Genomic DNA, 13,209 nt, shown 5'->3' with positions numbered 1-13,209 from the left:
CAAGTACTGATGTATAAGATAAAAGAGAGAAAGAAGAATGAAAGAGCACCACGACACACGGCCACGATGTGTGGGTCTATGTAATGGTGGTGAGGACAGGTGAAGGCGTGCTGACGTGACGTCATGGTGGTTGGAGCAGGCCGACACGCAGAAGAGAAGAAAAAAGAGGACAGATACCTACCCTGACCTGCCGCTATCTAGCTACCGACCTGAGGACTGTCCGTCTCTGAGCTCTCAGGCTCTGCTTGAGGCTCACTCGCACCCGGAGACTGCTGGGAGTCCCCAGCCTGGACAAAGAAAGAGAGCGGCAAAGGAAAAAGAAATAGAGAGAGGAAAAGAAGAAAAGGACAAGAAAATAAATAGCAGGAAAAGGAAATCCAATAATTTACATGCTTTTTCCTGCAACGGTAAGAACACATTGCATAGGCAATGCTGTAAATATACAAAAAAGAGAAAGCATCCATCCATCTATTCATTCATACATTTATTAATCCACCTTCGTCCACCCACACTCTGATGTATTCATAAGCTCCCGCACACACACGGTCATTACCGGAGCTGTGAAAAACCCCTCGGTTAGAAAGGCTCCTGTATTGTGCTCCTGCATGAAAGGCTTTGGACTAAAGCATTTTGGATTTTTATGAATATTCCTTCTGGAGCTGCACTCGTAACACCTCATCACAGTCTGTGTGGGTGTGCAGTGACTGACTGAGTGAGTGTGGAGCCCAATGCCATTACAATTAAAGTGGGGAGACACACACACACACACACACACACACACACAAGGGACTAATTAAACTTTTTGTTCAGCTGAAATATAAAAGAAAGGAGAAAGAGCACTAGTTGGGTTTCCATGGCATTTTCTGACGAGTCATATCTGATAGACATCAGCAGAGAGAGAGAGAGAGAGAGAGAGAGAGAGAGAGAGAGAGTGTGTATTTGAAAGACAGAGGACTTAAGCATCCTTTAAAACCTTTAAAAAGGACAGTTCACCCAAAATGAATTTTTTTGTCATTGTTTACTCACTCTCATCCCATTACACACGTAAATGCCATAAACTACGACTTATGACTTATTTTCGCTATCTTAGTATGTCTTCTAAAGCCATGTAGTAGCTTTAAACGGATAGTCAGTCCAAATATGAATATTGTGTCATGTCTGCTGAACACTGCTGAAAAATATTTTAAAGAATGCCGTTAGCTAAACAGTTTCTGTTCCCGTTGACTTCCGCTGTGTTTTTAACCATATGATGGAAGTCAATGGGAACAGAAACTGGGTCGGTATCAACATTCTGTCACTACATTTAGACTTCCATTGCATTTTTTGTCCATAAAATGAATTTCAGTGGGAATTGAAACTGTTATCAACAAAGTAATCTTCAAAGTATCTTCTTCTGTGTTCTGCAGAATAAAGAAAGTCATACACATTTGTAATGACATGAGTAAATGGTGGCAATTATCATTTTAGGGTGGACTATCCCTTTAAGTGACCAGCATATTAATATTTAACATTATTTATAAGGTAAACTGCTGTAACTGAATCACCAAGTCAGTGACTTGAGAACAAAATTAGTTTTATCTATGAATAATCATTGAAAACAATTTTGTGAACTGGATCAGACGACTCAAAATAATGATTCGTTCATGAACCGAACATCACAATCAGTTTAAAACATGAATCTAAAATACAGTTTTTAAAGACCCAGAATACTAACCATATAAACCACTTTTATGTGATTTTGAATGCTTTTTGAACCTTAAAATCTGTAGCCCATATTCATTGCACTGAAAAGATTAACTGAACTGTCTTCCCTTTGTATTCTATAGAAGAAAGTAAGTTGTTCAAAGTTGAAACAACATGAGAGTGACTTAATCATGTCAGATTTTTTATTTCTCTTATGCATTTCGTCTAAAAACGGGTGAATAATATATATTTAAGTGCTACATTCTTTATGATGTGATAATTCATGTGCTGAAATATAAATATTAAAAGGACTAGGTAAGAATCAGGTTCACTTTTAATACTTCAGTTTTCAGCAGGTTATGTAATATGTATTTATATTTGAACAATATTAATCAAGTATGCAATCTCTATGATCTTTGAGAAGTATCTCTTTGATTAATAAGGTCTTAATGATTGTCTTGAGAGTTACGTAAGTTCATTTAACCCCTTCATGGGCCAACAGTGGCTCAGGCAGGATAGAGGATACAAAAAAGAATCCAGCCAGATACATTAGTTCATTTTTTGTGCTGTACTCTCAAAAAAGCCAGTGATATTGAAAGAAACTAATTTTAACCCTCAAGTTTTTATTCTGACAGTATTGTGTGTAATAATAAAGCATATGTGGGATCGGAAATGTGTGGAATTTTGATACCCACAACAATACTTTAAAAATAGTGATCTAAAATATTAATTTTGCCAAAAACAGTACATGCATATGAATCCTAATTTTAACTTTTTGAAAATCCATGTACATACAGTAGTCTATGTCAAGTACTCAAGTTAAAATGGACGTTGAACCCTTTAAAACTACATTTCCCACAATCCCATTCAATGGCACTTACAGCATCCTCCTCTCCGCTCCGACTAGGGCTGCCCTCGGCCTCACCAAAAGAGTCATCGGTTGGCGGGTCACTGGCGTGGGATGAGGACTTTGATGGAGAACTCTGCCGGGGGGCCGGGGTGGGTGCTGTACAGAAGCAGAATTATGGTTAGCACTGGGCCAAACAGAGTCAGTCTTACACTTGTTTATTGCAGTATCTGATTTAGGCTTCTGCTATGTTATCGGGTGACGCTATGAATGTACAAACAAATGGGAGAATGACCAAATATCTGTTACTGTCTTATAGGAAGTGCACTGATATTTTCACACTTACATTAAAGACGAGGCTCGTTTTTGATCAATTAAACATGAAAACAATGTTCCTTGTTCCTGGGCTCATGCAACCTTAAACTGCTTCAGGAAACCATTTGCTGTCAGCACAGCATTAAGTCAAGGAAATAGCCTTTGTATATCTAATGTGTTAAATTTCATGTAAGGTTTACAATGGGTCTTTTGCTGGGTCTCAAAAGTTACTTTCTGTTGGTTTGGATTCGTTGATGTGGTCTATGTTTGTTAAAATCACTATAAAAATTTGAATAAGACAATTATTATTTTTTAAAGCAATACTGAAGTGTTACATATAAATGATTTATCCGTGAGCAATGATCAAACAATCATATATCACTTCCCAGTGTACAAAATCCAGTCCTGCTCTACATGTTTGTCTCATTCAAGAGCAGATTTTCTCAGATAAACATCACAATAGGGAAAAGAGGGCTGTCGCGACTTCCGTTTTATGCCAAATCTAAACCTCTTCAAATAAAAACAAATCACCATTCAGTGGCTATTTTGTCACAAATCTGGAGCGAGCTGTACTCCTAGGGGAATATATTTTGGGTTTTGTGTACACTAGTCATGATCAGTCTAAGTAAACTTACGCATTTAAGCCCAAAACCTGTTAGAAAGTGTCCTGCGTGGACCGAAATCCCTTATTGACACCTAATAAATGAGTATGTCTCTCACCGCGCGACTGCTTGTATGCAAACGTGCAACCGTGTGGCGTTCCGTCGCCACATAATTAGCACCACAGGAGCGAGAGGATCCAAACAGGCCCAACACACAGCACAGGACTCCCTAGAGATCAGTGATAATTACACCGCCCGCCAGAAGCGCAGCTGGGCCTGCGACTGACTCTCTCTTCCCCCCCCCGCCAACGTTCCCCACCGCAGTACTAATTGTCATTTTCACACTGACTAAAGACAATGCCTTCTGGGCAACAGCATCAAAGCCCACCTTTCAACCTCTGAGTGAAAACGGATGTGTTGATGAAAGACGGGATGAGGTGCGAGTTTGAAGTTCTGTAGTGGGAAACGGATAAAGCCTGGCTAGCTGTGTCAGCACTCTTAAAGGCTTGCGATGCCAGAGGCGAAAGAAAGAAAGGCATGCGGTGAGATATTAAGTTCTTCTATGTGGGATTTGTTTTCTTTGTTGCTGTACTGTATTTAAGGTCTATGGAGCTTTAGGGTAATGTGATTCTGTTAGTCCTGAACAACATTTCTGATATAAAACTACACTCATTAACCGATCCCCGAGCCTAACTTGACCATTACCAACCTCTAAAATCATTTTATAGACATATATTCTGGCCATCTTGCAAAACCTAACGTGTGTATCTCTGACCCGCTCATTTTGCATCACTTGACCCAGAAAATGCAGTGAATTAACACGGAAAATTGCAGCTTTCTAAAGATAATTATGTTTCCAAACCTAGATATAATCATTTAAATGTTGGCTGTTATAAACTCTAGCTGATGAAAGAAATAAATGGAAGTCGCCAACCATTTCAGACATTATCTGATAGATTTAGTCAAACATGTATTAAATAATTAAGACGTCAGTGAAAGGTTAATTCGCTTGTTAAGTCTGACGTCACGTAGCAGCGCTTCCGTGTCCAAACGCTCTATCAGTTACCATGAGAAAACAACAAAAGGTGCTAATATAAACTCACAATCTGATAGAATATTAGCGAAAAAGTTATAATCTTAACCTTTAACTCCATACCCAAGTCCCAGATAGCCAGACAATGAAAATATAAATATAAAAAAATATATAAAAAAAATTATTTGTGTTTGGGACGCTGTGAGCAGGGAGACTGTAGTGTAAACCGTAAGTTTGAAAGCGTTTAGCTTAAATGATTAATATGAATAAACAGTGCTCATAAACGGCTGCTGAGGTCGTATTCTCAAGTGAAGTGAGTTGAGGCTTGGACCCGGAAACAGCGCTTCTTACGTCATCACTCAACAACCGAATAGAGGTTCTCGTGGCCGCGGAGGCATTCCTGTAGCTAACAATGCTAAACGTCATATGTTTAAGGCATGGATGAACTAACAAAATGTAACTGAATGCAGTGAAACACATTTTCGATAAACTACCAAATGCATATGAAATATAAAAATGTTAAATATAGTTAATGCACACATACAGTATATATATAAGGTTATATAAGTGTGTGTGTGTTTGTGTGTGTGTGTGTGTGTATATACTGTATGCATATAGGTGATATATATATATTTTTCATTATATGTAATCAATATGGTATTGAAAACAAAACATATCATTAGAAGAAGTAGACACCCACAGACCACCATAAATATGCAGGGGAAAAAACTTTGTTATTATACAGCCCTCATAATTATGTGTCAAGATACTTTTATGACCCTTTTATGACAAGGCAAAGAAGACCAGGTTGTAAAATGTCATGTGGTGCAGCTCTTCAAAAATATAATATTAATTTATTGATTGATTGATTGAAAAATCATCATGCTGATATGTTCACTCATGTGTATTCAAGGTGTGAGGAAAAATGACTTTTTAGTTGACGGTTAAACCACATGCAATTTTGAACTGACCAGAACTGACCGGAAACTTTTCCTGAAAATGGTTTAAAAGTTTCACAAAACCATATGAAACCAACATAAATATGATAATTTTATTTCTTAAGAATTTCAAATTGTTTTAAAATCAGGTTTTTTAAACTCCAAACCCCCATTACTACATAAACAGCCACAACTTCTGGGTCAAAATCATAGAATGCATTCCATATGTCTGAAACATCCTACTCACGTGAGTTGGTGGAGGGCGTGGTGGAAGTGACGGGCGTGAGGTTCATCTGCGAGATGTCGAAGTCGTCGCAGTCATCCGTGTCCTGGGCCATTCCCACTCTGCTGAAGTAGCTGGTGAAAGCGTCTGTGGTGCAGGACAGGCTAGGCTGCTCACTCTTCCTGGCAGGCATGCTGGGCGGCTTTGCCATCTGGAAGTCCTTAAACATCTCCTTGCTCATCTTTGCCTGTCTCTGCAGCGTGCGTTCTCCGTGCTGTGGACTGGAGGCTGTGGAGGCTGAGGTTCCCGCCATGGCTCCACCCATGGCCGCCACTGCCGTCTCACAGGACGCGGGCATTGCCATGGGAGCCAGTGTCTGAAACATGGCAGCAGGAAGCGGCCCTACTGTCTGGGCAGGCATGAAAGCGGCAGGCGAAAAGTGAGCTCCTGCCATAGCAGCCCACTGTTGCTGGGTGGCAGGGAAAAGGTTGGCTTGACCCCAGATCAGAGGCTGAGCGCCCGGTAAGACCTGAGCGACGGGGACTGGGGATTGGACGCCAAACGCTAATGGAGCCTGAGCGGCGAACTGTTGCTGCGCCCAAGCAGGCGGCACGGCTCCCATCGTCACGTAACCTAAAGGACAGAGACAGGGAAACTTTTAGGTTGTGTTAACACAACAACAATTGTACTAAAACTGAAAAAGTTTTGCTTTCATTAACATGGATCCACTAAAATGCATAATGCATGCCAGGCCAGTAGTGGGCGATGTTACTTTGAAAAGAAGCACTACGTCTGAGCACATACGCATTAACACTGACTTTGAAACCCATTTAAAAAATATTTGTGTTTTCACGATTATGTGTCAATGTCTTTTTATGACCCTTTTTCGACAAGGCAAGGAAGTCCAGGTTTTAAAATGTCATGTGGTGCGACTCTTCAAAAACATAATATTTTTAAGGATGACCATACGGGTCATTTTTACAGGACGCACCCTTGCCAGGATTTCAGTATTGCCTTAAATATCTAGGTTTTGGCTATTTGCACTTTATGACATTATTTCATGAGAGCTATTAGAGCAGACGGCTTCTTATGCTTTCAAAAAGCTCTTGCAATACTTTGGTTGTCATACAATGATGAGTGAGCAGCTTCAAGTAGAACGAATGAAGAAAAAACAAACAAACGTGTGTGTATTTGCATCACTTTGATCGCTTTCACCTTCTCATGCGCAACAATTGGTAGATTATGTACAACATCTGCATGTTATTGATCAAACTACTTATAAAAATCATTGCCAGGACATGTCCCGTATGAACGGCACATATGTCCACCCTAATTTATTTATTGATCGATTGAAAATAATGATCCTGCTGATATGTTCACTTATGTGTATACAAGATTTTTTTGATGATTAAACCAATTAAAAGCAATTTTGAAAACAGGAAAGCATTTGCTTTTATTCACATGGATCCACAAAAATGACTTAAAGGCTGTATTATGCATGCCAGACCAGTAGTTGGCGATGTCTCTTTGTAAAGAAACACTACATCTAGGCACATATGCTTTTCCTATAGTCTGAATGCATTATGCACATGCACATGACTTAACAGTTTTTGCATTTTCGTAGTTTACGCAGAGACGATAATGGTATTGTTTTTGAAACCCGTTCATAAACACCCACTTTGAAACCCGTTTTCAAAAGTTAGCATTTTCAGGTTCTCAAAACGCCATTGATGTGAAAATGAACAGCCATAAAAAGTTTTTCGTTTTTAGTTGAAAATGGCGTTACGTAAACACCCCCTTAGTTCACAAAGCTCCATCAAATGAGATTTTTCCACCAAAATGCTCTGGAAATGATGTACACCCCATTAAAAGTTGTGCTATAACCTTTAGCATTCACTAAATGACTTTCAGGCTGCCGCCATAGATCTCTCGATGACTGGGGTAAGATGACCTAGATTTTCATAATGAAAAAGGTCTTTATGGCTCAGATGAACTATTGTAATTACTGCTCACAATAGGCCCGGGCTTAATGAATAGCAACGCCCTTTAAAAGAGGCCATTACGACAGTCTCACTCATTTCACATTGAGGCTTATTTCATTACACATCTTGCTCTTTCTTTGCAATGAGTAACGCTGATTCAAATAATAAAACCCCAAATCATATCTTATCTCTGTGACATGCCACATGTACTGCGGGAGCGTGTCCGGAATATTCCACTCTGTGGCAGAGAGGTGTAATATCAACTGCAGCTGGGCTTTTCACACAATGGGACATTGTGATGTTCTTTTATTGTAAATGATCTGGAAATGGTCACAGATTCTCTGTGTACTGTAGGTGTTGCCATTAGCAAGTTAAGAGAAGAATCTGCTCTATTTTCCAGAATACAATGCAAATCACAGTTTTTAGCATCTGAAACGTGCCGTTACTTATATTCTAAAGGGTATTATACAATGCATTAACGTCAAACATGCAAAAAAGGGGCGAGACACATTTCCCAGACTATTTGAATAAATTCATTTAGGCTTGCTGTTTATAATAAATGTTTTTTATATAATTGATGTTGCTTTTATATTCATATTTCTCATGTTCTGTTTGTTGAAAATACATGTGTATAGTGTGCGATGTTTGTAAATGTATTGTATTTCAAACAATTTCCGAAGTTAATAAAACAATTTGACATACTTTACTAACCTATGTTTTCTCAACGCATCTATACATTTACAGAAATATGGTAAATATCTAATAAGTGCTGTATTTTTTACTTTCTATTTTTATTTATGCATAATATCAAAATATAAAGAGTATAAATCGCATTTGTTATTTATTTATTTGACATAAAATTTGAGTGTAAATGTGCATTTTAAAACAGGTTTATTTACACTAAATATCATTTAATTCTAAAAATAATATTGAACTAAACATGACATTATTTTCGAAATAAATATAATAAATAGCGCAACTCTTACGTTTTATTATATGTTTGGACTATTTATGCTGTAGTTCTTTCTTCTGACTTTACCATCTCCTGTGTGGGTTTGTAGCTCTTTTTAGTTTCTATGATCATCGGTTTCTCTGATTGTTTCCCCAGGTGGGTTTTATTTCCTCATTAGCCCCTGTCTGTAGGCTATATACAGCCCTATGTATGTTTCCGAAGTATATGTGTTTTTTGTTCTCCTGGATTTTGTTCCTGGTTTGGTTTCATTGAACCTGCTATATTTAGATCCATGTTTCCTCTTGCTTGTCTGGATCTCCTTGTTACAATAATACAATTTTGAGCATGATTATTTCTGCACATGCATTACATTCAAGAAACAGCTATTTAGCATTTTCTTGCTACTCCACTAATAGTGCAGCTTGTTATCGTCACTAAAGTTAACAGCATTTTTACTTTTTTCCTCTTCAGTTGATGATGCTAACACCATGTCACTGAGCTGTGCACCTCATGTAGGGATGGGAACAGTTGACACAAGGTAACATGATGGATCTGATGGAAGAGACAGCACAGCATTGGATCCACCCTGTCAACTGTGAAGTGTTCCCATGGAATTGCAGTAACGGTTTTTGGGTTTCTCAAGGACCAGAGTGTGGGATGCCTGGAGAAGTACTATATGTGAATTTAAGAAATGCCATCATTCACTCAGGTAGCAATGGGCCGTCTCATCATAGCAGCACATCCCCGTGATGGGCTGTCATTTTGAGCTATGGATCCACCATTTACAAATAGGATGGAAATATGGACTGCCAATCAGGATGCATGGACAGCAAATTCTGGAGCACATCTCTGGAATCCCGTGGATATGTGAGGATTGGACTACACTAAATGAATTCTTGTTAATAAATACATTTCTAATAAAAGAAAAACTTTTTTAAAGGTTTAAATTCATACCCTATTGTAAATATTGAATAGAAATAGTTGCTATATAGTGATTATTTTCACATACAGCACAGCTTCTTATACAGTAGATTTTTAAATAATATCATAATTAAGCAGTGTGCCTTCGTTCAGATGATATATGTTCCATTAGACATGCCATTTAACACACAAATTTCATCCAAAGTGACTTACAATATACTGCCAGCAGGGCCAGACCTCCTAAAACACTCTGGGGGAAAACTCTCACATGAAAAAAGCCAGAATGAGTTCACGAGGGTGAGGAATATTCTCATGCTATCATAACTGAACTGTGAGAATCCCATCAGGACAGGTGTGGTAGAGTCAAGCCTGGTGTTTATGAATTTACAACACAGAGGGGAGTTTGACTGAGGGAAGGAATTGAAGACAGATGGGACAGATGATACACTACTTGATTCCAAACAAATCAATGTTGTAGTGTTAACTGTTTCAGAGGAAGTCAATCTGGCTGGAACAGATGTCCCAGGGAGAGCAAAATCACTGCACAGGGGCTATTTGTTTTTAATAACTGGTTCAGATATCGTGACGTGAGTGTTCTTGTAGAATTTAAAGTGGTAGCACCTGATCAGATCAGAGTTTTACCAGTAAATCATTGTAAAAATGCTTTGGTAAAAACTTGTTAAGATTTAAAGAAATGTCTTAGATTGAACTGAATCCAAATTTAGTGTAATGTTACAGGAAAATGTTGTAAAATGTACACTTTTTGAAAGTGAAAAGGATTTAGTGGCATTTTATGTTGTTAGCATGACGGTGTTTTGTATTTGTGTGCATGATGAAAAAATGAATTAAAAACATATATATATATATATATATATATATATATATATATATATATATATATATATATATATATTTTATGAAAAGTTATGCTTAATAAATTGATAGAAGCATATATACTAATTTTATCATGTAGCCCTATCCAAACTGAACCAACACTGCACTGATGTTTGTAAAATACACAATCTGTATTGTACAAAGCAGAATAAAGTTAAAGGTGACTTAATATGTAATTTAATTTAAAAGTGAAAATGGTGATGAAAAACTTAACTCTGTCCATTTGTGGTGCAAAAAACCTTGACTAAGTGGACATAAGGGAAAAAATAGCATAATAAAAATGTATGATATGACCCCAGAACAGATGTGCATGTTAAAAAGACATCATGCACTTACAAACACACACACACACACACACACAAACACAGGTAGGGTAATGCTGTGTCCTCTACAAGGCATTTATCATGCAGATCAGTACAGCAGCCAGTAATGAGAGCATTCATATTCTACAGCAGGAGGACAGGACACCTTATTTACCCAGAACTAGACAGACACATTATTTAATTTGCATTCGCCCCGTTCCATGTCCCCTTTATCGGTTTTCTTGGTATTATTTTCTCCTGTACACACTCATTGTCTGAAAGAGAAATCTGTCCTACCTGAGGGTACAGAGGAGGGGTTGAAGGGGGTGAACAGTTCGGATGGAGTCTGGTGGGCCAGCGTGGGGTCCAGAGTATTAGCCGGAGACGCTGGGGTCTGTAGAAGAGGAAAACCATAGCAGTCTAAAGAGAAAGCTTTAAAAGAAACTACATTTTCTCAATAACTTGCTTTACTGTAAAGTCAGAGTATGTTTGAAAGGGCTTAAAATTCTGTCATCATTTACTCAACCTCAAGTTGTTCCAAACCTGTATGAGTTTCTTTCTTCTGTTGAACACAAAAGAAGATATTTTGAATAATATGGGTAACCAACAGTTGATGGTGCCCACTGGCTTCCACAATATGGGAGAACATTTTTTAAATACTATCAAAGTAAATGGGGACCATCAACTGTTTGGTAACACACAGTCTTCAAAATATCTTCTTTTGTGCTCGGCAGAATAAAGTCCATACAGGCTTGGAATGATGACAAAAGTTATGTTTCTTATAATATTTTAGCATCTAGAGTCACTCACCGAGGGAGACGTGATATCAGGAGGGGTGGACATGTCTCCAAAAAGCTCTAACTGGTTGATATTCTGCAGATGAAAAAGAGGAACATTTAACAGCTTCAAATGAGACGTGCTTCCCCTCAGCACTCATTGCCATATCAGTCTAACCTTCGCCACAGAATACTGAACCTACCTTGGGCAAACAGTGGTTTGAACAGACAGGTGACTTGAATAATAAATCATAGTGAGTTATGAAATAACTGACAGCAGTTACATAAATGATAGTGGGTTGCCATAAAATGACGCAAAAACACAAAGGATGATAATGATGATTCCTGTACCTACCACAAACAATTTCAGGTGATTTTATTCAAATATAATCATAATCATTCTATATTTTATGGTAGTTGTTGCTGCTTTCTTGGCCAGGACACTCTTGTAAAATATATTTTAATCTCAATGAGTTTTTTTTTTTTTTTTTTTTTTAACCTGGTTAAATAAAGAAATTAAATGAAATTTCATGCCTTTCCATACAAGACCATGGATTTGCATAAAATCACATGATGAGATTATTTCTAGGAAGCTAATGAATTAATTTCCTTGGGATATATTCTGTATTCAGGGTTATTTCTGAACAGGGGCATATCAATCCCGCCAGGATTTCACAAGACATTTTCAGATTTGTGTGGCCCAAAATGTTAGAATTTGCTGCACCTGCAAAGATTGTGGTAATATTTGCACATTATTTACAGTATTTTGCAGCAAAAACTGAACTAATCATGATATATACTGATGTAACCAATGGGCGGAGGATTCTTCTTGTTCTTAAAGGCGATGTCCTTTCAAACAAAATCAGGCCAAAACAAAGTCAGTTTGTAGTTTGTTCCTGTTGTTCCAGTAACACTTTACAATAACTTTAATTAATAAATCATTAACAAACTAGCTAGCTAGAAACATGAGATAATATGCATGTTAATTTATTATCATTTATTTCTTATTATGCATCATTATAAAAAAAAACAAAAAAAAAACAGATCATTATTTAGTGTAAATTGAAATGATTACATATGTCAATTAAGTTTTGATTCAAATGATGCCCTTAAAAATAAATAATAAAATACAATGGCCAGTAAATCTGTTTCTGATCTTTTTTCGGTTACTGTGTGAGTGTGCTTATCAGAAAACAGAAGAGATATTTTGCTGCTAGCGGGGAGCAGCTGAGCATTTTCTGAGCTGTTTAAAGTGACTGGCGCATGACAGAAAAGCTTTTCTACACTGCTTCTAAAAAGCATCTCGTACATCCGTTCGCTTGAGGCCAGACCACAGGGATCTTTCCGAAAATGCAGCTCTCTTTTTTTCACACCCACATCTAAAAAAGGGGTAAAGCACATTCTTTATGAAAGAATAATTGCGCTTTCTTCTTTGACGTTATGCTGGCATTTACAGCCTCAGCTCGTCTGTCTCTAATGATCTTAAAAATTAAAAAAACAGCACACGCAAGAACACGACTATGTGCGTGACCTTTCAAAGCACTGTAAAGTCGTGCGCACATGGTCACACGGGGAGAAGGGCAAGAGGACGTTTTTCCGGTTTATTTATGAACCACACGGTTACCATGAGAACACAATACCCGACCTATTCAACAGGGTCAGACTGGGGTCATCTTATAAGAGCTCTGTCATTTGACTATGAAAAAGAAAGGTCAGGTATGAGTAAGTAGACTACTTCCAG

General features: G+C 37.8%; 1 protein-coding gene across 11 annotated transcripts in view; it reads right to left on the bottom strand.

The window, feature by feature from the left end:
* The window catches only part of LOC127984265 (disabled homolog 1-like), a 165,251-nt gene that overhangs the window by 9,017 nt on the left and 143,025 nt on the right, over window positions 1-13,209 (bottom strand). For 8 of the 11 annotated variants that reach the window (XM_052586827.1, XM_052586833.1, XM_052586830.1 and 5 more), the window contains 5 exons: window positions 11,503-11,565; window positions 10,990-11,086; window positions 5,666-6,274; window positions 2,565-2,689; window positions 210-287 (listed from right to left, as the gene is read on the bottom strand). In XM_052586827.1, coding sequence (XP_052442787.1) covers window positions 210-287; window positions 2,565-2,689; window positions 5,666-6,274; window positions 10,990-11,086; window positions 11,503-11,565 — 972 coding nt within the window. Of the gene's footprint in view, window positions 1-181; window positions 288-2,564; window positions 2,690-5,665; window positions 6,275-10,989; window positions 11,087-11,502; window positions 11,566-13,209 lie in introns of all 11 variants that reach the window. The other 3 variants (XM_052586829.1, XM_052586832.1, XM_052586831.1) reach the window with 2 other exon arrangements.

The sequence above is a fragment of the Carassius gibelio genome, chromosome B20, assembly GCF_023724105.1.
Source record: "Carassius gibelio isolate Cgi1373 ecotype wild population from Czech Republic chromosome B20, carGib1.2-hapl.c, whole genome shotgun sequence".
NCBI lineage: Eukaryota > Metazoa > Chordata > Actinopteri > Cypriniformes > Cyprinidae > Carassius > Carassius gibelio.
Note: the sequence above shows the minus strand (reverse complement) of the source record. Positions and strands in the feature narration are given on the sequence as shown.